Below are 22,751 nucleotides of genomic sequence, written 5' to 3'. Positions count from 1 at the left end.
ACTATCCAACATATATGAGGGAATACAAATTAGTTTCTAATTGACATGTTAAATTTTTCCTCTTTAAGCAGTTTTTAAATTTAAGCAAAAATAGGTAAAGCTGTTGCTGGTCTTCATTATTGTTTCCTCTGGTTTATTGGAATAAGCAAAGTTATTTAAATCCAGCCAAGTATTTATGTCTAGTTTTAATAAAACACCAGATTAAGCCTACAGACTAGACAAATTAGCCAGAAACTGTTTATTCAGAGAAAGGATGTATGTTACAAAGAGCACAGATATGCAGGATCATGAGAAATGCATGCAAATCCTGGGAAGCAATGGGAATGCTCCAGCAACCTCTGATTACTTTGCATAACTGACTCCATCAATGAATCTGAAATTTAGCTTTCAGTTTTTCATAATTGTACATTTATAGTAACATGCTTCAATAACTTTAAAATGAAGCAAATTACTGTTAAAAAGTAAATACCTGTACTGTACATTTAAATCATTTTAAAGAACTTAAGTATCTATATCGAGATATTTATATAGATACCATTATAAAATAAAGAATATATTAAAATTAATAGGGTATCTGATTTGCACTTAATATGATTTAGTGTACATAAATTCTTACTTCCAACTTAGTAACTTTAGTGAATCACATCTGAATGTTTATTTTCTACATGATGGATGCTGCTAAAATGTCATAACATCCTTATAGTTCTGCTGATAACTATATAATATTTGTTGCTGTTAAGGATCAATTTAAAATGACACTCTACACTGAATTAAGATACTTATTGAAATATTATTTTACTTCAAGTCTAATTTTAGCTCCAGAGAAGGCAGTGATGTCTTAAAGGCTTGAACAATTTTTTCTTTTTCTTTTACTCCAGGAAGATCACTTAGAAACAAATACTTGAGGTTCCTGTAAAAAAAAAGAAAATTTTAAAAGTTAATATAATTTGACCTTTACTCTTATAGCATTAAAAGTAAACTTGTTTTATTGGCTTTTTAAGAAATTACACACAGTGTGTGTTCATATCATCCTACACATGCAAAATGACTTTTGGAACAGTAATCTTAGAGCACTACTTTAAATGAGATTCATGCTAGGAACTAATCCAGACTTTGGAAAGTTTAGTTGTTCTGGTTATGTCAATAATTCTGCTGAGTTTTTCCAAATATGTATATTATGGCATAGAACTCCTTTGTATGTTAAGTATGACATACAAATATGTCATCAGTTGTAGTTATGATTTTTTGAATCTGACACTAAAAGTAAAAACAAAGCAAATATAAACAAGTGGAACTACATCAGTTGTAGTTATGATTTTTTGAATCTGACACTAAAAGTAAAAACAAAGCAAATATAAACAAGTGGAACTACATCAAGTTGAAAGGCTTCTGCACAGCCAAGAAAACCATTAACAAAATGAAAAGGCAACCTACTCAACAGGAGAAAATACCTGCAAGTCATATATCTAATAAGGGGCTAATATCCAAAATGTATAAGCTCATACAACTCAATAGCAAAAAACCTGAACAATGCAATTTTTAAAATGGGCAAATATCTGAATAGACATTTTTCCAAAGAGGGCATACAGATGGAGAACAGGTACAGGAAGAGATACTCTACATCATTATCAGGGAAATACAAACCAGAACCACAATGAGATAGCACCCTACATTTGTTAGAATGGCTATTATCAAAAAGACTAGAAGTAAGTGTTGGCGAGGACGTAGAGGAAAGGGAATCTTTGTGCATGGTTGATGGGACTGTAAATTGGGGCAGTCATATGAAAAACAGCATAAAGATTCCTCAAAAAATTAAAAAAGAACTACCAAATGATTCAATAATTCTTTGTTTCAGTATTTATCTGAAGAAAACAAAAACACTAACTCAACAAGACATCTGCACACCTGTGTTCAGTGCAGCATTATTTACAATAGTCACTCTACAGAAACAACCTAAAAGTCCACTGATGGATCAGTGAATAGAGAAAATACAGGATATGCATATATGTAGTATTGAGCCATAAAAAAATAAAATTCAACATTGGGGACAAACCGGATGGACCTCGAGGGCATTATGCTAAGTGAAGTCAGTCAGACAGAGAAAGACACATACTGTATGATCTCCTGTATGTGGAAGCTAAAAATAAACAAGCAAGCTCACAGATACACAAAACAGATTGGTGGTTATTGCCAAGCCGGGGTGAGAAGCAGGAAAAATGGGTGAACTGTGCTATGTTTCTGCTTTTATTTTAAATGAGATTGAAGTTTAAAAATATTAATCTTAACCTAGAAAGGAAAAGAAACTGGGGAAGTTCTTAAAACAACTCAAGTTTCTATTACGAGATGAAGCCACAAAGCCTGAACTAATGTAAGAGACAAACAATCTGGTACTTTTGGTTCTAATGTTTAAGATTTCTCAAACTTCCTGTGATGCTGAGGTTATTGGCAGAACATGGGGGGAAAATACTTTAAAAGATGAGGAGGAAGTATAATTGCTGATGTTTACTGAGAGCACCAACAACTGTAATAGGCATCATGCTAGGTGCTTTATGTAATTGATTTTTAAAAAAAGATGCTTCCTAAAAAATGCAGTACAACTATAAGATATTAAAGTTGATAACTTCAATTGTTTTAAAGTATTGTGGCTGAAAGTTAAACCATTTTTTAAAATTCTGTTTTTCAGAATTAAAAAAAGATACCATCTCTCAACTGTTTTAAATTCTGATTCTTCACCTTAACATGATCAAGTTTCCATTTTGACACTGACCACCTACCTGAAATGATGCAAAGCAATGATACCTTTGTCTGTGACATTCCCACATGAAATTATTTCCATTTCCAACATGCTTTTTTGTAAATTTTCAAGTTGGCTAAGTCTCTCCAAACAACCATCCTCAATATAGTGACACTTGCATAGTCTTATTTTTTCAACATACTGTAGGCCTTCTGGAAGGGAAAAAAGTACAGTTTAAGAACCCGCTTTACCATTAAGATGATCAACTGTCCTAGTTTGCCCAGGACTGTTCTGGTGTCAGGACTGAAAGTCCTAAGTCCTAGGAAACCTCTTAATCCCAGGAAAACTGGAACAATTAGTCACCCTATTAACCACACAAAGTATTCACTACATGGATTGTGCTGATAGACAGGGCCATTCCACAGTCAGATGCCCATGCACTGAGGAATGAAATGCCCACACAAGCAGAGGCTGTGTGGATATAATTATTTCTATATTAGTCAGGGTTACTCAATGACAGAAGTTTGACAAAGATAGTTTAACAAACAAGACCTTGAATATTAAGTCGATAAACCACAGCTTAGTGTGGAGAGAAAGGAGAGGAGGGTACTTGTAACCTCTATGTAACTTAAGAATAAATATCATACACAAGAAGAGACAAGCTGGATTGGACTGAAAAGGGCGAGAAGGACACCCGTGTGACTATAAGAGTGAGTCAACTGCAACCAAAGGTCATTGCAAACCACCTGCATTTCCCATAACAAATGGTAGAGGACTTACCCATGTGATCAAACCCGATGCTCATGATGCAGGAATCGGTGGCGTCAATTGCCTGAATCTTGTATTTGTCCAGAGGGCCTGTCGGGAGATGGTTGTAGTCCTTCTGCCACCTCTCCTGGCTGTGGTAGCGCACCATGGCCCCACAGCGCAGCAGCCACTCTGATGCTGCCCTGTCAGGACCCACGTCCCTGATACGGTCATGATCCACTCTGGGGGGACGAGAAGAAAAGCAGGAAGCTTTTACTATCGTCACTAGCTTCTCAGCCATGTTCACCAACATAAATACAGAATAGCAACTACTTTTCACTTCATGTGATGAGGAGGGAGATAAATCCATGAAAAGAAAACATTCAATGGTAGCTCTACTTGCTACCATTTTTGCTTGTGTTTTCAAGTGAACACTGTCAAAGCATTTTTTTTTTTTTAAATCTGAGTTTATCAGGCAGACATGGGTCTTTATTGACTCGTATGCAGCATAGTAGCTTGACTCCAGGAGATGTTCAGTAACTACGTATTGAACGAATGACAACACTTGGTTATAATTTTCATTAATGATAAAAGATTTAAAAAGGGAATAATTTTGAACATTTGTTCAAATTAATGTCCGTAAGTGATCTTTATTAATTTTTACACATGCCTTTTTCTCTAGTTAGTGGTATTAATGCTGTATTAAGCAATGAGGAGGTTAGTTTTGCCAGTTTCAAAATAAGCATGCCACCAAATAACATTTTTAAAACTTGAATTCACTTGATAGTATTCAAAAGGTTAACTACATTGCTTAAGTCACAGAATAAAATATTCTAACATCACTGAGCTTTTCTGATTATAAAAATAATAAAAGATCATTTAAAAAAGCTTGAAAGGCACTGAAAGAATGAATAAAAAGAATCACTGAAGTCCTGCAACCCAGTCAGTCACAGTTAATATTCTATAACCTATCTTTTTTTGGTCTTTAATTTTTTTTTAAAGAAAATTAGGATCATACTGCATACACAATACAAATAACATCTGAAATATAAGAAAACCAAATTAGCCACTGGGAACTCATCGAGCTGAAACAATCCCCATGTTTCTTCACTTTAGTAAGGGTAACTTACTTATTAAACACTGCATTCAACCAGCCCCAGAAGTATCGGGAGTCACGTGACCATGGGAGTTTCTTTAAGCCACAGAGCTGCTGGGAAATTTTTCCAAACAGCATCATTTGCCCTAGACACATAAAATAGCATTCATATTAGATCATCAGTTGGCAATCAGAACCCATACATACAGTAATTTACTTCACAACTTCAGACTCAATGCTCTTGTGATGATAAAGCTGGCTCATTTACCCCTCAGTAGTTATTGAGCAAGTTACTGCTGTTTGTTTTTTTGGTTTCTTTTGCTGCAAAGGAGAGGCAGAATTGGATGGTCTCTATGGTTCCTCCCAGCCTTGACATTAAGTTATACTTGTTCGATCTTCAATTGGAGTCCGCCCACAGTGGCGCCACCTGGTGTCCATTCAAGTAGTGCATTTACAGATTTACCGAAACCAGTTCCAGTCCCAATCCACATTTCCAGTATCAAAATGACAAACTAAAATCATCGAAGAAGCAATGTATCAAGGTTAAGCCATTTACATCCATAAAAGGAGAGGAATCATGGAAATAGATCTTCCTATGAAAAGATTGTAAGTAGCGTCCCCAGAACAGTGCAAACCAAGAACTATGCCAGGGCAGCTGGGAAAGACTAGACAAGCAACTTAACCTCTCTGACCCTTGGTTTTCTCATTTATAAAATGAGATGATGGGCTCGGATGATTTCCAGCTGTAAAAATCCATAACCCTGAGTTGAGAAAGTGATTTCGAAACTGGGTCTCAACCTGACTTAAAGTGCCAGGAGGGGGGAGGACACAGACAAATGACACATTGTCTTTGAGGAGCTCACAACTTAATGCAGGGTACAGTGAGCTAAAACAGGTCACCAGGTGGTTAAAATAAATGACGGAGCCTGAAAAATACCTCAAAAGAGTAAAGACAAGGATTTCAACAAAGATGCCAAGCAAAGGTAGGTCAGGTGACTAGCTGTGGTGGGAACGTTTAAGGCTTGTTGTAGTTCAGTTGGGTTAGAACATGGGGGTCATGAGGAGACCGACAGTATACAGTCCCAATGGGAAGGGTCTCCTGTGTGGCTTCTGCAGGTAGCTAGGAGTCACTGAGCTTTCAGCACAGAGCGCTGGCATGGTCAGAACTGTGCTTCAGGAAGATTACTCAGACAGCAGCAGCAAGAATGAGGGCCATTCAAAGATGAGGAGACTGAAGCCCCGATATTAAGTAACTCACTGACACCCTAAAATCCTGGAAGAAGGCAGGGTATTAATAAATGCCTGTGTTTAAAGGGACTTGCCCAGTGTTTCATGGCTAATTGTTAGCAGTGCAGTGCTGAAACCTGAACCTAACTTTCACTCTTATTAGTCACGGGCTCTTTCCTCAGTCCTTGAATGGTTCTAGAACTCAAGAGAAAGAAGAGGACTAGAAAGAGTCCTGAGAGGGAACCACATTAGAGCTGAGGAAATGCCCGAGGATGTTGAGGCTGTAAACAATGAGAGCTGAGGTCTGAGGACAGTACCCTGGAGTCATCTATTACCTTCTTCCCTGCTTTTCCGCCATTACTCTGCCTTCATTACTACAAATGTGTCTCCACGCTATAAATACTTCCTCCCACATTCTCACATCTTCACTGCTTTTGATTAAATCTCTCACTACCCGTGCCCACTTCAGCAACTTCTTTGGCTGCCAACCATATTTACAAATTGGGTCTTTCCGGATTCATCCCAGGCTGTTCCCTCCTAGTTCCCTCCTAGAGTCTTCCCTGCCCCACCTAGAATCCTTTGGAAATCCTTCCCAACCTCAAGACTTTATTCAAATACCATCTCCATCCATCTATTCATTCATGCAATAAAGATTTAAAGTATGCAGAGCAAAAGGAAGAGCAAAAATCACACATTCATTTCAATTATTCCCAACACCAGGCACAGCACCATCCCCTAATGCAAGTTCAATAAATATTTGGAATTAACAATCTTCAATGGCTGACAAATTCTCATGCAGAAACAAAGAAACTGTCATTAAGCAGAAAAATTAGAGAAGTATGAAAACTGAAGTCACTTGATTCATTTTGGTCAACTGTATATTTCAGCTTAAGAGAAAGACCAAATTTACTTTAGCTTACGATCTCTAGAAATACTGGATATTATATTCAAAATAATTTAAACATGAAAATTGTTTTTATTTTTCAGTAAACCTAAAAAAAATAACTGGTAGGTTTTTGCATTCTCAACTGTAATTTTGTTAATTAATTGATACTGGGAATTTCAAATGAATTGCAGCAGCTACCTCTAAGAATGCTTTCTAGAGGGAAAGAGGAGACCTCTGGTGGTGAGTTGGTGAATTTAACTTTAATAAATTAAAAGAAGGGCTTCCGGGAAGGCTCAGCAGATAAGGAATCTAACTGCAATGCAGGAGGCACAGGAGACTCGGGTTTGATTCCTAGATTGGGAAAATCCCCTGGAGAAGGAAATGGCAACCCACTTTAGCACTCTTGCCTGGAAAATTCGATGGACAGAAGAACCTGGCAGGCCACAGTCCATGGGGTCTCAGTCAGACACAACTGAGTGACTAGGCACACAAATTAAAAGAAACCACTCAAATTCAAGTTAAAAAATAAACATTACTAAGCTACTGCTGTGATAAATGACTCAGGAATTCAAATTATTTAAAAAATTCTTCTTACTATCATAACATGGCTTGGAGCCGTAAGTTTTTAACAGATGTTTCCAAAAGTTGATAGGAAGTTTGTGACTTAGAGAAGGCCAGAGCTCTAATGTGTGCCTCAAAACAGGAGATGGAGAGTTCTCCAATTTGCATAAAAACAAGTTTCTTTTAAAAAGTGCAGGTTCTCTTTTTATATATTAAACATAATTACTTAGGTGGCCTATTCAAAGTGATGGCTAATTTAGGGGTCAAAAAGACTAAACTAGCCAACCTGTTCTTGAGGGCAGTGAAAGTGTGGAGAGAAGGGTGAGGTGGTATCAGAATTGGGGAGTTTCCCCCCCAGATTATAACCCCACTTCACTGGAATCGTCCATTACTGATGCCAGTTCTTATTCCTGATGTATCTAGAGTCTAGTGAAATAGAGTGACAGAGCACTTCCTTAGGAATAGAAGGTCCCCAAAGTCACCCTAGGCCAGTATCATTTGACACTCACTGAACTAACTTCTTATAGGTTCTGACCTAGATGGAAGGTGAACATGAATTCTTAGCTTCAGGAGGGTGTGGTGGCCAGAAAACAAATGTCTTTAGCCAAAGACATTACAGGGTCAATGAATGTAAGGTGAGCTCTTGATTTGAGATAATCGAGAGGAAACAAATTAATGTACAGTCAAGACTAGGCGAGAAGCTAAGCAGAGAAAATTTTATAAAAAGTACATGTGTATTTTGAGTTCTTTCACTTTGCTAAACTAGGAAGTACAGGCTCAAAATCACAGAAGAGTAAAACAGTTACTACTATGGACTGACTCATGAAAGCCTGACCACAGACCCTAGATTGTATAATTCTATACTCAACCTAGTAATAAATCAACTACAATCCTGTGCAATGGTTAAAATAAAAAATAGTGATAGTACCAAAAGCTGGCGACACTGAAGAGGAACTCGATCACTCAACATTGCTGGTGGGAATGTAAAATGGTACAGCCACTTTGGAAAGGAGTTTGGCACTTACAAAGCTAAACATGTGCTTATCAGATGATCCAGCAATTGGACTCTTGGGCATTTATCCCAGAGAAACAAAAACAGGCTCACACAAAAAGCTGTACACTAAGTTTCATAGCAGCTTTATTCGAAATGGTCAAAAAACTAGAAGTAACTCAGTTATCCTCCAAAGGGTGAATGGTTAAGCATGTTGTGGTACATTCATACCATGAAATACTTCTCGGCAATAAGACAGAATGAACTATCAATACATGCAACAAATTTGGATGGCTCTCATGGGATAATGCTAAGTGAAAAAGTCAATTCCAAAAAGTTACATACTATATAATTTTGTTTATGTAACATTCTTGACATGTCAAAATTTTAGAAGGTGAGAACAGAATGGGTAAGAGGGTGCCTTGCGGGAGGGATCTTGGTGGTGATGGATCTGTGTTGTAGCTTGCCTACAACATTCTACACATGGGGAGGTCCCTGGCGGTCCAGTGGTTGGGACACTCTCACTGCCAGGGGTCAGAGTTCCATCCATAGTCAGAGAACTAAGATTCCATAAGCCCCATTGCATGACCAAAAAGAATAATAATAATAAGAAGAAGAAGGAGAATCTATACAGGTGTGATAAAATCTGTACAGGACTAAACACAAACACAAATGCAAAACAGGCTATCTGAATAAGATCCATGGGCTGTTCCTGGTTATGCTGTTGTATCAAACTTTTACAAGATGTTACTATTTGAGAAGACTGTGTAAAGGGTACACAGGATCTCTACTGTTTCTTACAACTGCATGGAAATCTACAATTAACTCAAAATTCAAATTAAGAAATTTTCTAATAAAAAATTAAAAACTAAAAAATGAATATCTTATTTTTCATTTGTGATGAACAAGCAGGCAACATTCCACATTATTTTCACAAATAAAGAAAATATGCATAACTATCCAAGTGATAAAAACCATATAAACATAATAAAAACCATCATTTTATTGAGCATTTTACTGTGCTAAACATCTGATGAGCCTTATCTTGCTCATAAAAAGTCCTATGAGGGGGACCCTACATCACTCATAGTTCACACAGGAGGGGCTGAGGAAAAGGGGTGACTCCACTTTCCCAAACTATGTGACTAATAACTGGAGCCAAATTCAGACAGGCAAGTAAGTTTTTCCAGCAATAAAGTCAGTGCCCATGGGGGGATCAGTGGTGTCCGGCTCTTTGCCACCCCATGGACTGCAGGTCGCCAGGCTCCTCTGTCCACAGAGTTTTCCAGGCAAAAATCCTGGAGTGGGTTGCCATTTCCTACTCCAGGGGATCTTCCGGACCCAGGGACTGAACCTGCGCCTCCTGCATTGGCACTGGAAGCATATTCTTTACCACTGCTCCATCTGCTAAATCCAAATACAGTAATAAAGTTACATCGTTCTATTTTTGTTTTGCTCAGCTGTCCTGACCCTAAAAATTAAAAAACAAAAAACAAAACCTTCCATCAAACACTGACAACAGGTGTTAGGCACAGAACTAGAGGATCACGTAATCTGACACAGGTCTTTCAGAGACTACAGAGCCTGCTTCCCTCATTTTATAGCTAAACAGGGGTGAAGTGACATGCACAGGTGAATCATTGTTTCCAGGCCTGCAAAGCATATTTAAAACCAGGCCAGTATTAAAAAAAAAAAAAAAAAAGGAAACAGATCGCTAAATGACGGCAGAGACCGAGCCGTCTGTTTCATTTATGCGCTCAATATTTACAAGACCAATAATGAATGACATGTCAGGAGCCACATATATGGATGGCCAGAAAACAGCAGACTATCAGGCGTCGCCATGACAGAGCCTCGGTCTGGAGAAGGTTGGGGCTGGACTGTGCCCTTTAGTGAGCACTCCGCTTTGTAGGAGACTCATTGGAGACAGAGGTTCTCCGCAAGAAGCCGCTAGGGACGTGGGGCGGGGCTAGGAAGAGGCGAGGTTGAGAGGGCGGAGCCACGAGGGACGCGGGGAGGGGTCGAGGGGGCGGGGCCTAGCTGGAGGAAAGGAGGGCCTCTGGGCCTGCCCTAACGAGAATTTTCACCATCATCATCCCCAGACTTTGTCCTGCGGCGCCAAGTCCGCTGGGCTGTGCAGGTCGAGGACGCCTGACTCGGCGGGCCAGATTTTCAGTTAGCCTAGAGATGGGAGAAGGGAAAGGGGAGAGGGTGACCACCACTAGTCCCGCCCCTCTCGGGGCCTAGCTCCTCTACTCACAGCGGCAAAAGGAAGGAGCAAGCTGGCGTCCCCAGCGTCTACGGCGGCGCAGGCCTGCCCTTCGCCCTCCGCCGCGCGCGTCCATTGGCCACTGGCGGCTGCGCCCACGTGGGGCGAAGGTGCTCCCTTCATTGGCCTCTGCTTGGGGGGCGGGGCTAGAGGGCGCTGGGACGCGGGCATTGTAGGTCTCAAGGACTGGCTTCTAGAGCTCGAGGCAGGGAAAGGGGCCCAGGCGATGGTACCTGCGCTGCGTTACCTGGGCAGTGTCTGCGGACGGGCCCGCGGGATTTTCCCCGGGGGCTTCTCCGCGGCGCGCACACCCGCGTCGGGGAAATCCCGGCTGTTGTGCCAGGGTGGCCGCAGAGCCAGCACCAGGTGAGTACCCGCTGGCCCGCCCCCCGCGGTCTGCGCTGCCTCTCTTGGAGGTGCCTAGTGCTGGACCTCTGCCTCTGCTCTTCTTCGCTGTCCTCGGCGAGAGAGAAGGTCGGGATCCTGTGAAGCCCGGGCTCCAGCCTCAGATCCCAGGAGCTACCTGGCTGGATCACTCGTAGGCTTGTGGGCGAGAGGAGAAGAATAAGAAAGGCAGTGTCGAGTAGAGGTCAAGAACAGTCCTGGCTTTGAATACAACTCCACCGCTTCCCATTCAACCCTGGGCGGGTTACTTAAGCTCCTTTAAGGCTCAGTTGTGAATCGGAACCTAGTCTCTCGCGCAAGTGGTCGTTTTGAGGATTAAAAGGACCTCACACACTGTAAGCAATTAAACGTGCTGTTTGTTCGCTGGCCTTCCTGATGTTACTTGGAACATCTGAAACCGGTCTTAAATCATTCCGTTCCCTGGCACACACACGGCTGCATAGAGTTGTCCGTATGAGAAGCAGCTCAGCTGCTAATCAAACCCTGCAGAATTCAGCGTCCTGTGATTTGAAATGTGGAGATCACGTATGAAATTACTGTTTTTTACCTGCTCTCTGTATGGGGAGCGGTTTATGCGAAGGTTTCAAAGCTGGAAAGCTCTTGGCTCTTTTTCGGGAACTAGCATGTGGGCAACATGAGTGTGAGTGGAGCTTGGCGGAACAGAGGATGGTGTGGAAAGACACCGGAGAGGGGTTACATCACAGCAGAGGTTTTGCTTTAACTGCACGTGGAATTTTATTCTAAGGGCTCTGGGAGACTTTTAAAGACGTGATTAAATGTTGATGTTTCAAAAGTTGATTCTGGCTGCTGTGTATTAGTGGGTTGGAGGGGAATTAGTGTGGAATAGGATTTGTGATTCATCGTGTTCTTTTGGGAACCTTTTCTTAAGGGAAGAAAAGTAAGGTTAGTGAAGGTTTTGTTTATACTTTTTAAATTTTGAAATGATTAAAGATCCATAGGAAGTCCCCCTTCCCAAAGAAAACCCACAAAAACCCAGACCAGAGAGCTCTCATGTACCCTTTTTCACCCAATTTGCTCCAACATCTTACCTAACTGTAATAACTGTCAAAACAAGGAAAAGGATATTAGCACAATCCATAGACCTTGTTCAGATTTTCATCAGTTTTCCATGCACTCGTTTTTTTTAAAATTGCTTCACTACTTACAGACTTTATATAACATTTAGTATCTTAAAAGATTATTTTGAAAATTGAAATTATATTAGGTAGATAGATTTGGAGGAGAATTGCTTCTTTATAATTTTGAGTTTTCCCATCCATGAACTTGGCATATCTTTTCATTTATGCATACTCATTTGTTATTTAGGAGCTTCCCAGGTGGCTCAGTAGAAGAATCCACTTGTCAGTGCAGGAGTGGGAGGAAACACAGGTTTGATCCCTGGGTCCAGAAGATCCCCTGGAGGAGGAAATGGCAACCCACTCCAGTATTCTTGCCAGGATAATACCATGGACAGAGGAGTATTCTCCATGGGGTGGCAAAGAGTTGGACACGACTGAGCATGCACACACACGCCTTTGTTATTTAATAGAGTTTAAAATTTTTCTCTGTGAAGTTCGTTTTTTCTTAGGTTAATTCTTAGATTCCCTTATTGTTTTGTTGCTATGATAAATAATGTCTTATATTCTTTCAGCTGGATTTTACTTGTATAGAATATGCTCTTTTTTTTTTTTAATGCTGTTTTGTATTTCTTATCCAGTATTGGGGATTTCCCTGGTGGCTCAGATGGTAAAGCCTCTGCCTGCAATGCAGGAGACCTGGGTTCAGTCCCTGGGTTGGGAAGATCCCCTGGAGAAGGAAGTGGCAACCCTCTCCAATATTATTGCCTGGGAAATTCCACGGACAGAGGAGCCTGGTGGGCTACAGTCCAAGGTGTCACTAAGAGTCGGACATGATTTGGAAACTAACACTTTATCACTTTAGGGCTTTCCCAAGTGGCTCAGTGGTAAAGAATCTACCTGTCAAGTAGGAGACACGAGTTCAGTCCCTGAATTGGAAAGATCCCTTGGAGAAGGAAATGGCAACCCACTCCAGCATCCTAACCTGGAAAATCCTATGGACAGAGGATCCAGTCCATGGGATCACAAAAGAGACAGACATGACTTAGCGACTAAACAATACCAACATCCAGTTTTGGAACCTGAGTCATAGGTACTTCATAAAATGAGTTAGAGAGTTTTCAGCTTTTTAAATTTTTCTGGAACATCTTCGATGATAGAGATTATCCATTCCTTGAAATTTTGGTAAAATTTACACACTGTGTGTGTGTGTGTGTGTGTGTGTGTGTTTAGGTGGAAAGCTTTTGATGACTAAGTTATAGCAATTGATTCCAAACTTCTATTTCTTCTTGTCTCAGTAATTTTGCTTGAGTCCCTCGCCCCATTTCATCTACGTTATCAAACTTATTAGCACGTAGATCTTCATAATGTTCTTTGATTAGGTTTAAGATCATTGTCATGTCTTTACATGTTTTTTCCTTATTTTATTTATTTGTGTCATCTCACTTTTTTCCTCATTACTATTGCCAGAGATTTGTCTACTTTATAAATCTTTGCAAATAAAGGATTTTTCTTCTTTGTTATATTTTATTATATATATGTTTGTTTTATATACATCTGTATATATTATTTTTCCTTATTGTATTTAACTTCTTGAGTTGATAACTCATTAAATTTTGGTACAGTAGTGTTTTTAGGAGTGTCTCTTGCATGTTAAAGTTCCTGTAGCCTTTTTTATCTAAGAATATCTTTATTGAATCCTCATATTTAAATGATACAGTTTAACTCTAGGTTAGAAATCCTTTTTTTCTTCCTGAAACTACTACTTCATTGACTTTTGTTGTTGTTGTTGTTGTTGTTGTTGTTTTTGTTTTGTTTTGTTTTTTGGCTTCTTTTGTTTGTTTGTTTGCTTTCTGTCTTTTGCCTACAACGTGCAGCATGTGGGACTTTATTTCCTGGGCCTGGGGTGGAACCCTCACCCTCTGTGTTGGCAGTTAACTACTGGACCACCAAGGAAGTGGCTCTACTGACTTATGGATGTCATTGTCACAATTTAGAAATCTGATGTCAAGTGAATTCATACTCATATTTTCTCTTATATTGGAGCATAGTTGATTAACAATGTTGTGTTAGTTTCAGGTATACAGCAAAGTGATGCAGTTATATACATACATGTATCTGTTCTTTTTCTAATTCTTTTTCCATTATCTTATTACAGAATATTGAGCAGAGTTCCCTGTAGGTCCTCGCTGGTTATCAATTTTAAATATTGCAGTGTGTACCTGTCAATCCCAAACTCCCAATCTATCTATCCCTCCCCCCACCTATCTTACCCCCTGGGTACCATTAGTTCATTCTCTAAGTCTGTCTTTCTGTTTTGTAAATAAGTTCATTTGTATCATTTTTTTAGATTGCCCAATTAAGCAATGTATGATATTTGTCTTTATCTGACTTATTTCTCTTAGTTTGATAATCGTCAGGTTCATCCATATTGCTGAAAATGGCATTATTTCTTTTTAATGACTGAGTAATATTCCATTGTATATATGCACCGCATCTTTGTCCATTCATTTGTTGATGGACATTTCAGTTGCTTCATGACTTGCTATTGTAAACAGCTCTGCAGTGAACACTGGGGTGCAGGTATTCTTTTGAACAATGTTTTTCTCCAGATATATGCCAAAGAGTGCAGTTGCTAAGACGTGTAGTAAGCGCATGTTTAGTTTTTTAAGAAAGGGCCATACTCTTTTTTCCAGAGTGGTTGTACTATTTTACATTCCTACCAGTAATATGTGAGTTGATCCAGTTCTTCTCATCTTCATCAGCATTTGGTGTTACCACTTTTTAAAAAAAAGTCATTCTGATAGGGGTGTAGTGATATCTCATTGTAGTCTTAGTTTGCATTTCCTTAATGACTAAAGGTATATTTTCATGTACTTATTTGCCATGTTTATATCTATCTTCTTCGATGAAATGTTTGTTCATATTTTTTGCCCATTCTCTAAATGACTTGTTTATTTCAAGAATTGAGTCCTTGGTCATATATATGGTTTGCAAGTGTTTTCTCCCAATTTGTTCATCATCTTATCCCCTTAACAGAGTCTTCTGCAGAGCAAAAACTTTTAATTTTGATGAAGTCCAGTTTATCAATTTTTTCCTTTATGGGTCATGCTTTTGATGTGAACTCTTCAAGTAGCCCTAGATACCAAAGATTTTCTCCTGTGTTTTCTTCTTAAAGTTTAATTGTGAATATTTGCAGATATTTAAAAACTGAATTTTTTGGTTAGAATAATAGCATTGTGTGTGTGTTTTAAAGAGCTCTTTTAGAAATAACATATTGGATATTTACAGATGGTGTTTAGAATTTAGATCGAAATAATATAATGCAAGAGGGAGTGAAAAAAAAAAGTGGGGTGAAAAAGTGAAATTGGCCATGTTCCTATAAAACCTAGATTTGTTGACCATGAGATCAATGCTAATGGTAATTTTTTAAGCTTCTCACTGTTGAGTTAGACTATACATACCCTTTCTAATTTTTTAAATGATTGTGTAATCAGAGTTATTGTGACTAAAATTGATTCTGAGCCCATTTCTGGATGACTTATTTCCTTAAGGTTTGATTTTCTCACTGTTTCCTTCTAAGCAAAATAAAATAATTATGACTTTTTGCACACTAAGGTGTTAAAGACTTAATGTTAACTTGTCCTCAAAAATACTGCCCTTGAGGGACTTCCTGGTGGTGCAGTGGTTAAGACTCCATGCTTCCAATGCAGGGTATGTGGGTTAGGTCCCTAGTTGGGGAACTAAGATCCCACATGCCATGCAATGTGGCCAACACCCCACCTGCAAAAACCCAGAAACAAACAAACAAAAAGCACAAAAGAATACTGCACTTGAGTTTTTGACAGTTAGTAGGGGAAAGTGTGATACTTAACTGAGTAACCACTGATGGAGCCAGCTTATGCAGAGTATAATGGAGACATAGAGGAGCTTGGGCAACTAGCCATTCTGCCTGCTGGCTGTAGCTGATTAACTTTTAAAGCCAAATATCACAAAGCCCAGTAAACATTTGATTTTAATGATTATTAATTAATAGTTTAATTGTTCATTGATGATGAAAATGCAAAGTTTGATAAAATCTACTGTAAACATGTGTTACTTTAAAGATGGCTTTCTTTTAAAGCTCATTTGATATAGTCATTATTGGTGGCGGAATTGTGGGGCTTGCCTCTGCCAGAGCACTCATCCTGCGACATCCAGCACTTTCCATTGGTGTTCTGGAGAAGGAGAAAGATTTAGGTATGTATGTTATGTTGCTTAACCCGAACACCTTTGAGCAAACTCTGGGAGATGGTGAAGGACAGGGAAGCCTGATATACTCCAGTCCATGGGATTGCAAAGAATAGGACATGACTGGGCAACTTAACAACAACAATAAACCTGAACACCTGCTCATGTTGTCAGTTCTGCATCTTTCAATCTACGTGTCAATGCTAGTGTCCCAGTCTGGATTCTTCAAAAAGCAGAGCCTGGGACTAGAGCTTGGATACTGGATATTGGATATGGGCTTCCCTTGTGACTCAGCTGGTAAAGAATCTGCCTGCAATGCAGGAGACCTGGGTTCAGTCCCTGGGTTGGGAAGATCCCCTGGAGAAGGGAAAGGATACCTACTCTAGTATTCTGGCCTGGAGAATTCCATGGACTGTATTAATCCATGGGGTTGCAGAGTCAGACATGACTGAGTGACTTAAAAAAAAAAAAAGGTGATTCATTTGTGGAGTCAGTAGGTGGGGAGAGTAAACAGGGAAGGAGGGAAAATCTTGTGAAGGTGTGTTATCCAGGTTGAAGCTGTGAGCTTGATTCCACCGAGACCTCTGAGGAACTGCCTAATGTTTCCCAGGATTGTGCTCATGTGCCCTTCAACTTCTGTCCCTTTGTTTGAGGATTGTCCCTAGGGATGTTGAGTCCCTCTGCCCCCAAAGATCAGAGAACACCCTGGTGCAAAAGGCAGAGAGCCATATTGGGCCCTTGAAGTGGATTGCTGGTGGTGAGGGTGGGTTTGTACCCCAAAGTCATAGCTGACGTCAGAGATGGGCTAGAGGGACCTGGCACAGATACTGTGGTTGGCTGCTGGGGAAGCTACCAGTGCTCCAACTGGAAGAACAGGCCCAGGCAGAGTTTTAAATAGTGGTCTCTAATAGCTTTAACTCTGACTGTATTCCCCTATGTCTTGGGTTTTGAATGAGTCCTGTATGTGCTTTCTCTTAAATGTATTTCTCTTGTTCCATAGCTGTTCATCAGACTGGACATAACAGTGGTGTCATACATAGTGGGATTTATTATAAACCCGAATCTCTGAAAGCTAAATTATGTGTGCAAGGTGCAGCCCTCATCTACGAGTACTGTAACCAAAAGGGAATTTCCTACAAGCAATGTGGCAAGGTATGGCATTTTACTAGGGCCTTGACTTATTTATAAATAGTATTTTCTTAGTAATCTTAAATGTTGATTTAAAAAATACCTGGCTTTTCTTTCTTTGTATCTTTCTTTGCAAAATCTAGATGTTTCATATAAATGGGATCATGCAAAATGTTGTCTTTTGTGATTGGCTTCTATCACTTAGTGTAGTGTTTTCAGAGTTCATTCATCTTGCCGCATGAATCAGTACCTCATCCCTCTTTGTATTCCATTGGCTCGATACACCACATTTTGTTTACCCATTTATCAGCTGATAGACATTTGGGTTGTTTCCACTTTTGGGCTACTGTGAATAATGCTGCTATGGACATTCATGTACAAGTTTTTGTGTGGACCTATGTTTTCCTTTCTGTCAGGTGTATACCTAGGAGTAGAGTTGCTGGGTCATACAGAAACTATATGTTTAACGTTTTGAAGAAGTGCCAAACTGTTTTCCAAAGTGCTGTACTGTTTTATATCCCCATCAGCAGTTGGTGAGGATTCCAGTATCTTTATATCCTCATGAACACCAGTTATTGTCTGCTTTATTTTAGCCATCCTAGAGGATGTGAAATGCTATATCACTGTGGGTTTTTTATAATTAAGCTTAGTGATTAATAATGCTTAATTAAGTCGCTTCAGTCGTGTCTGACTCTGAGCGACCCCATAGATGGCAGCCCACCAGGCTCCCCAGTCCCTGGGATTCTCCAGTCAAGAACACTGGAGTGGGTTGCCATTTCCTTCTCCAATGCGTGAAAGTAAAAAGTGAAAGTGAAGTCACTCAGTCGTGTCTGACTCTTAGTGACCCCATGGACTGCAGCCCACCAGGCTCCTCCGTCCATGGGATTTTCCAGGGAAGAGTACTGGAGTGGGGTGCCATTGCCTTCTCCGAGTTAATAATGTTAAGCATCTTTCATGTACTTACTGGCCATTCATTTATTTTCTTTTGAGAGATACCTATTCAGATCTTTTGCCCATTTTAAAATTGAGTTATTTGTCTTTTTATTGTTGAGTTGTGTTATTTATATATTCTGAATATAGCCCCTTATCAGTTATATGTTATTTACTAAAATACTACTAAAATATTAAAATATTTTTATTTTTAAAATATAATAGTAATGATGATATTTAAAATATTGCTAAATATTTTCTCCCATTCTGTAGATTTTCTTTTTACTTTCTTGATGGTATCCTTTGAAGCAGAGAAACTTGATTTTGATGAAGTGTAGTTTATCTTTTTTTTTTCTTTTGTTGCTTGTACCTTTAGTGTCATATCTAAGAAATCATTGCCAAACCTTAGATCATGAAAATTTGCTCCTGATCTTCTTCTAATATCAAAGCCTTAATTCTGATGGTTAGATCTTTAGTCCCTTTTCCTCCCCAGATGAGTCGATTTAATTCTGAGTGGTACAGAATTGGAGCTAGAGCAAAGACTGAGGAACAGACTTTGGCTGGGCTTACTCTGACCGCACAGCTAAGGTAGAAATGGCTGAATGAGAAGAACTAAAGAGAAGATGAGCCGCTGTATGATTTCATTTTTTTAAACCTTAACAAAAGTTTGTTTTTAAATGTGTAGCAGGCTTCAAGACAGTACTTCATTCTAGCTATAGGTGGCAATAGACATTATGGCAGGGAATCGGGAATGGAATTAAGGATTACCATTGCCAAATGACAAGCCACTCCAGCACTCTTGCCTGGAAAATCCCATGGACGGAGGAGCCTGATAGACTACAGTCCATGGGGTCACAAAGAGTCGGACACGACTGAGCGACTTCACTCACTCACTCATTGCCTCCAGCACAAAGAACAGCTTCCTTTTTTTTTTTTTTAATATGTATTTTTATTTTTTGACTGCACCAAATCTTAGTTGCAACATGTGGGATCTAGTTCCCCCACTAGGGATCGAACCCAGGCCCCCTGCATTGGGAGAGCAGAGTATTAGCCACTAGACCACCAGGGAAGTCCCTAAAAGTGGTGTTTTGGTTTTTTTTCCCTTGGCTGCACTGGGTCTTCCTCAGCTCACAGGCTTAGTTGCCCTGTAGCATGCGGGATCTTAGTTCCCCTTTCCTGATCAGGGATCAAACCCACATCCCGTGCATTGGAAGGTGGATTCTTAACCACTAGACCACCAGAGAAGTCCCCCAGCTTACTTTTTGACAAGTTTCTTAATTCCACCTTTCTCCAGGGGGGCTTTCCCTGCAGCCTTTGCTTTCAGCTTCTCAAGTTTCTTTTGCTTCTCTCTCGCTTTTTGGCCATGCTATGTCTTTGTTGCGGTGCTCTGGCTTTCGTGGCGGGGCGGACACTTCTGTAGTTGCCGTACATGGACTTAGTTGCCCCGCGGCATGCGGGATCCTGGTTCCCCCACGAGGAATTGAACCCCTGTCCCCTGCTTTGCCAGGCAGATTCTTAACCACTGGACCACCAGGGAACTCCCCTTCTGCTGCTTTTTCTGTTTCTGCTTGAATGCCCCATCATCTTCATCCAGCTCCTTGGTCTGCTTCAGGTGCTTCTTAGCACCTTTGCAGCTGGCCTACTGCCCCTTCCCAGACCCTGCCACCAGAAGTAAAGCTCCCACCCCACCCCCTACACGTGTTCTACCAGTGTAGGTTCATTTTTTAATTAATTGTGGTGTATGATGTAAGGAGGGGGTCCAGCTTCCTTCTTTTGCATGTGGATATCCAGTTGTCTCAGTGCCATTTGTTGAAAAGAGTTGTTCTTTCTACAATACGTTGTTTTGGCATCTGCATCAAAAATCAGTTGAGCATAAATGTAAGAAGGCGTATTTAGGATTCTCAATTCTATTCCACTGATGTGTGTGTGTCCTTATGCCAGTGCTATTTGTCAGTATCTCCAAAAGGGCAGCTGGTGTTTTTGATAGAGATTATACTGAATCTATAGATCAATTTGGGGAGTGCTGCCATCTTAGCAGTATTAAATTTTGCAAAACATGAAATTGGGATGTCTTCCCATTTATGTTAATTTTCTTTAATTTCTTTCAACAATATTTTTTATTTTTCATTGTACAGTTCTTACATTTCTTTTGTTAATGTTATTTGTTGATATTTTATTCTTTCTGATGCTTTTGTGAGGAAAATTATTTTCTTAATTTCAGTTGCATTTATTCACTGCTAATGTATAGAATAGGATTGATTTTTTACATATTGATCTTTATCCTTCAACTTTGTTGAACTCATTTCTTAGTCTAGTAGTTTTTGTGTGTATGTGTGTGTGTGTATTCCTTAGGACTTTCAACATGCAGGATCATGTCATCTACAAATAAGATAGTTTTACTTTTTTAAACTGGGCATTTTTTTTATTGCCTAATTTACTTAGGTTCAGTTCAGTTCAGTTCAGTCACTCAGTTGTGTCCAACTCTTTGCAACCCCATGGACTGCAGCACACCAGGCTTCCCTATCCATCACCAACTCCCAAAGCTTACTCAAACTCATGCCCATCGAGTCAGTGATGCCATCCAACCATCTCATCCTCTGTCATCTCATTCTCCTCTGGCCTTCAATCTTTCCCAGCATCAAGGTCTTTTCCAGTGAGTCAGTTCTTTGCATCAGGTGGCCAAAATATTGGAGTTTCAGCTTCAGCATCAGTCCTTCCAATGAATATTTAGGACTGATTTCCTTTAGGATGGACTGGTTGGATCTCCATACAGTCCAAGAGACTCTCAAGGGTTTTCTCCAACATTACATTTCAAAAGCATCAATTCTTTGGTGCTCAGCTTTCTTTATAGTCCAACTTTCACATCCATACATGACTACTGGAAAAACCATAGCCTTGACTAGATGGACCTTTGTTGGCAGAGTAACGTCTCTGCTTTTTAATATGCTGTCTACGTTGGTCATAGGTTTTCTTCCAAGGAGCAAGCATGTTTTAATTTCATGGCTGTAGTCACCATCTGCAGTGATTTTGGAGACCCCCCAAATAAAGTCTGTCACTGTTTCCACTGTTTCTCCATCTATTTCCCATGAAGTGAGATCAGATGCCATGATCTTTGTTTTCTGAATGTTGACTTTTAAGCCAACATATTCACTCTCCTCTTTCACTTTCATCAAGAGGCTCTTTAGTTCCTCTTCACTTTCTGCCATAAAGGTGGTGTCATCTGCATGTCTGAGGTTATTGATATTTCTCCCGGCCATCTTGATTCCAGCTTGTGCTTCATCCAGTCTGGCATTTCACATGATGTACTCTGCGTAAGTTTAATAAGCAGAGTGACAGTATACAGGCTTGACGTACTCTTTTCCTGATTTGGAAACAGTCTGTTGTTCCATGTCCAGTTCTAACTATTGCTTCTTGATCTGTGTATAGATTTCTCAGGAGGCAGGTCAGTGGTCTGGTATTCCTACCTCTTTAAGAATTTTCCACAGTTTGTTGTGATCCACACAGTCAAAGGCTTTGGTGTAGTCAATAAAGCAGAAGTAGATCTTTCTCTGGAAGTCTCTTGTTTTTTCAATGATTCAACGGATGTTTGCAATTTGATCTCTAGTTCCTCTGCCTTTTCCATCTTGAACATATGGAAGTTCACAGTTCAAGTACTGTTGAAGCCTGGCTTGAAGAATTTTAAGCATTACTTTACTGGCGTGTGAGATGAGTGCAATTGCGCAGTAGTTTGAACATTCTTTAGCATTGCCTTTCTTTGGGATTGGAATGTAAACTGACCTTTTCCAGTCCTGTGGCCACTGCTGAGTTTTCCAAATTTGCTGGCATATTGAGTGCAGCACTTTCACAGCATTGTCTTTTAGAATTTGGAATAACTCAACTGGAATTCATCACCTCTACTAGCTTTGTTCGTAGTGATGCTTCCTAAGGCCCACTTGACTTCGAATTCCAGGATATCTGGGTGTAGGTGAGTGATCACACCATCGTGGTTATCTGGGTCATGAAGATCTTTTTTGTATAGTTCTTCTGTGTATTCTTGCTACTTCTTAATATCTTTTGCTTCTGTTAGGTCCATACCATTTCTGTCATTTATCGGGCCCATCTTTGCGTGAAATGTTCCCTTGGTATCTCTTATTTTCTTGAAGAGATCTCTAGTACTTCCCATTTTATTGTTTTCCTCTATTTCTTTGTGTTGATTGCTGAAGAAGGCTTTTTTTTTTTTTCATCTCTCCTTGCTATTCTTTGGAACTCTGCATTCAAATGGGTATATCTTTCCTTTTCTCCTTTGCCTTTACTTTCTCTTCTTCTCTAAGCTATTTGTAAGGCCTCGTCAGACAACCATTTTGCCTTTTTGTGTTTCGTTTTCTTGGGGATTGTCTTGATCACTGCCTCCTGTACAATGTCATGAGCCTCCGTCCATACTTCTCAAGCACTCTGTCTAGCAGATCTGATCCCTTGAATCTATTTGTCACTT

At 39.8% G+C, this 22,751-nt stretch overlaps 2 protein-coding genes across 7 annotated transcripts in view; one reads left to right on the top strand and one right to left on the bottom strand.

The window, feature by feature from the left end:
- Positions 1-223: 223 nt before the first annotated feature.
- DMAC2L (distal membrane arm assembly component 2 like) lies at positions 224-10,604 on the bottom strand. The gene is made up of 5 exons (XM_069596166.1): positions 10,503-10,604; positions 4,612-4,723; positions 3,515-3,723; positions 2,775-2,946; positions 224-910 (listed from the first exon to the last, which is right to left on the bottom strand). Exons 1-5 carry the CDS (start codon positions 10,585-10,587, stop codon positions 796-798), a joined length of 693 nt encoding a protein of 230 aa, XP_069452267.1. The 5' UTR covers positions 10,588-10,604; the 3' UTR covers positions 224-795.
- L2HGDH (L-2-hydroxyglutarate dehydrogenase) overlaps positions 10,496-22,751 on the top strand; it is a 58,192-nt gene continuing 45,936 nt past the window's right edge. Inside the window, exons 1-3 of one of the 6 annotated variants that reach the window (XM_069596160.1) lie at positions 10,496-10,877; positions 16,116-16,231; positions 17,223-17,374. In XM_069596160.1, coding sequence (XP_069452261.1) covers positions 10,738-10,877; positions 16,116-16,231; positions 17,223-17,374 — 408 coding nt within the window. In that variant the 5' untranslated portion in view covers positions 10,496-10,737. The remainder of the gene's footprint in view (positions 10,878-16,115; positions 16,232-17,222; positions 17,375-22,751) is intronic. The other 5 variants (XM_069596157.1, XM_069596159.1, XM_069596156.1 and 2 more) reach the window with 5 other exon arrangements.

This window comes from Ovis canadensis, chromosome 7 (assembly GCF_042477335.2).
Source record: "Ovis canadensis isolate MfBH-ARS-UI-01 breed Bighorn chromosome 7, ARS-UI_OviCan_v2, whole genome shotgun sequence".
In the NCBI taxonomy this organism is placed as follows: domain Eukaryota; kingdom Metazoa; phylum Chordata; class Mammalia; order Artiodactyla; family Bovidae; genus Ovis; species Ovis canadensis.
This window is presented reverse-complemented; position numbering and strand designations above follow the sequence as displayed.

Excerpts from the sequence above, each read along its gene's own strand:
- DMAC2L (XM_069596166.1), bottom strand. The coding sequence starts at position 10,587 with ATGGACGCGCGCGGCGGAGGGCGAAGGGCAGGCCTGCGCCGCCGTAGA. Across the intron at positions 4,724-10,502 it reads TGCTCCTTCCTTTTGCCGCT|GGCAAATGATGCTGTTTGGA; the intron begins GTGAGTAGAGGA and ends TTATGTGTCTAG. Across the intron at positions 3,724-4,611 it reads TTGAATGCAGTGTTTAATAA|AGTGGATCATGACCGTATCA; the intron begins GTAAGTTACCCT and ends TCGTCCCCCCAG.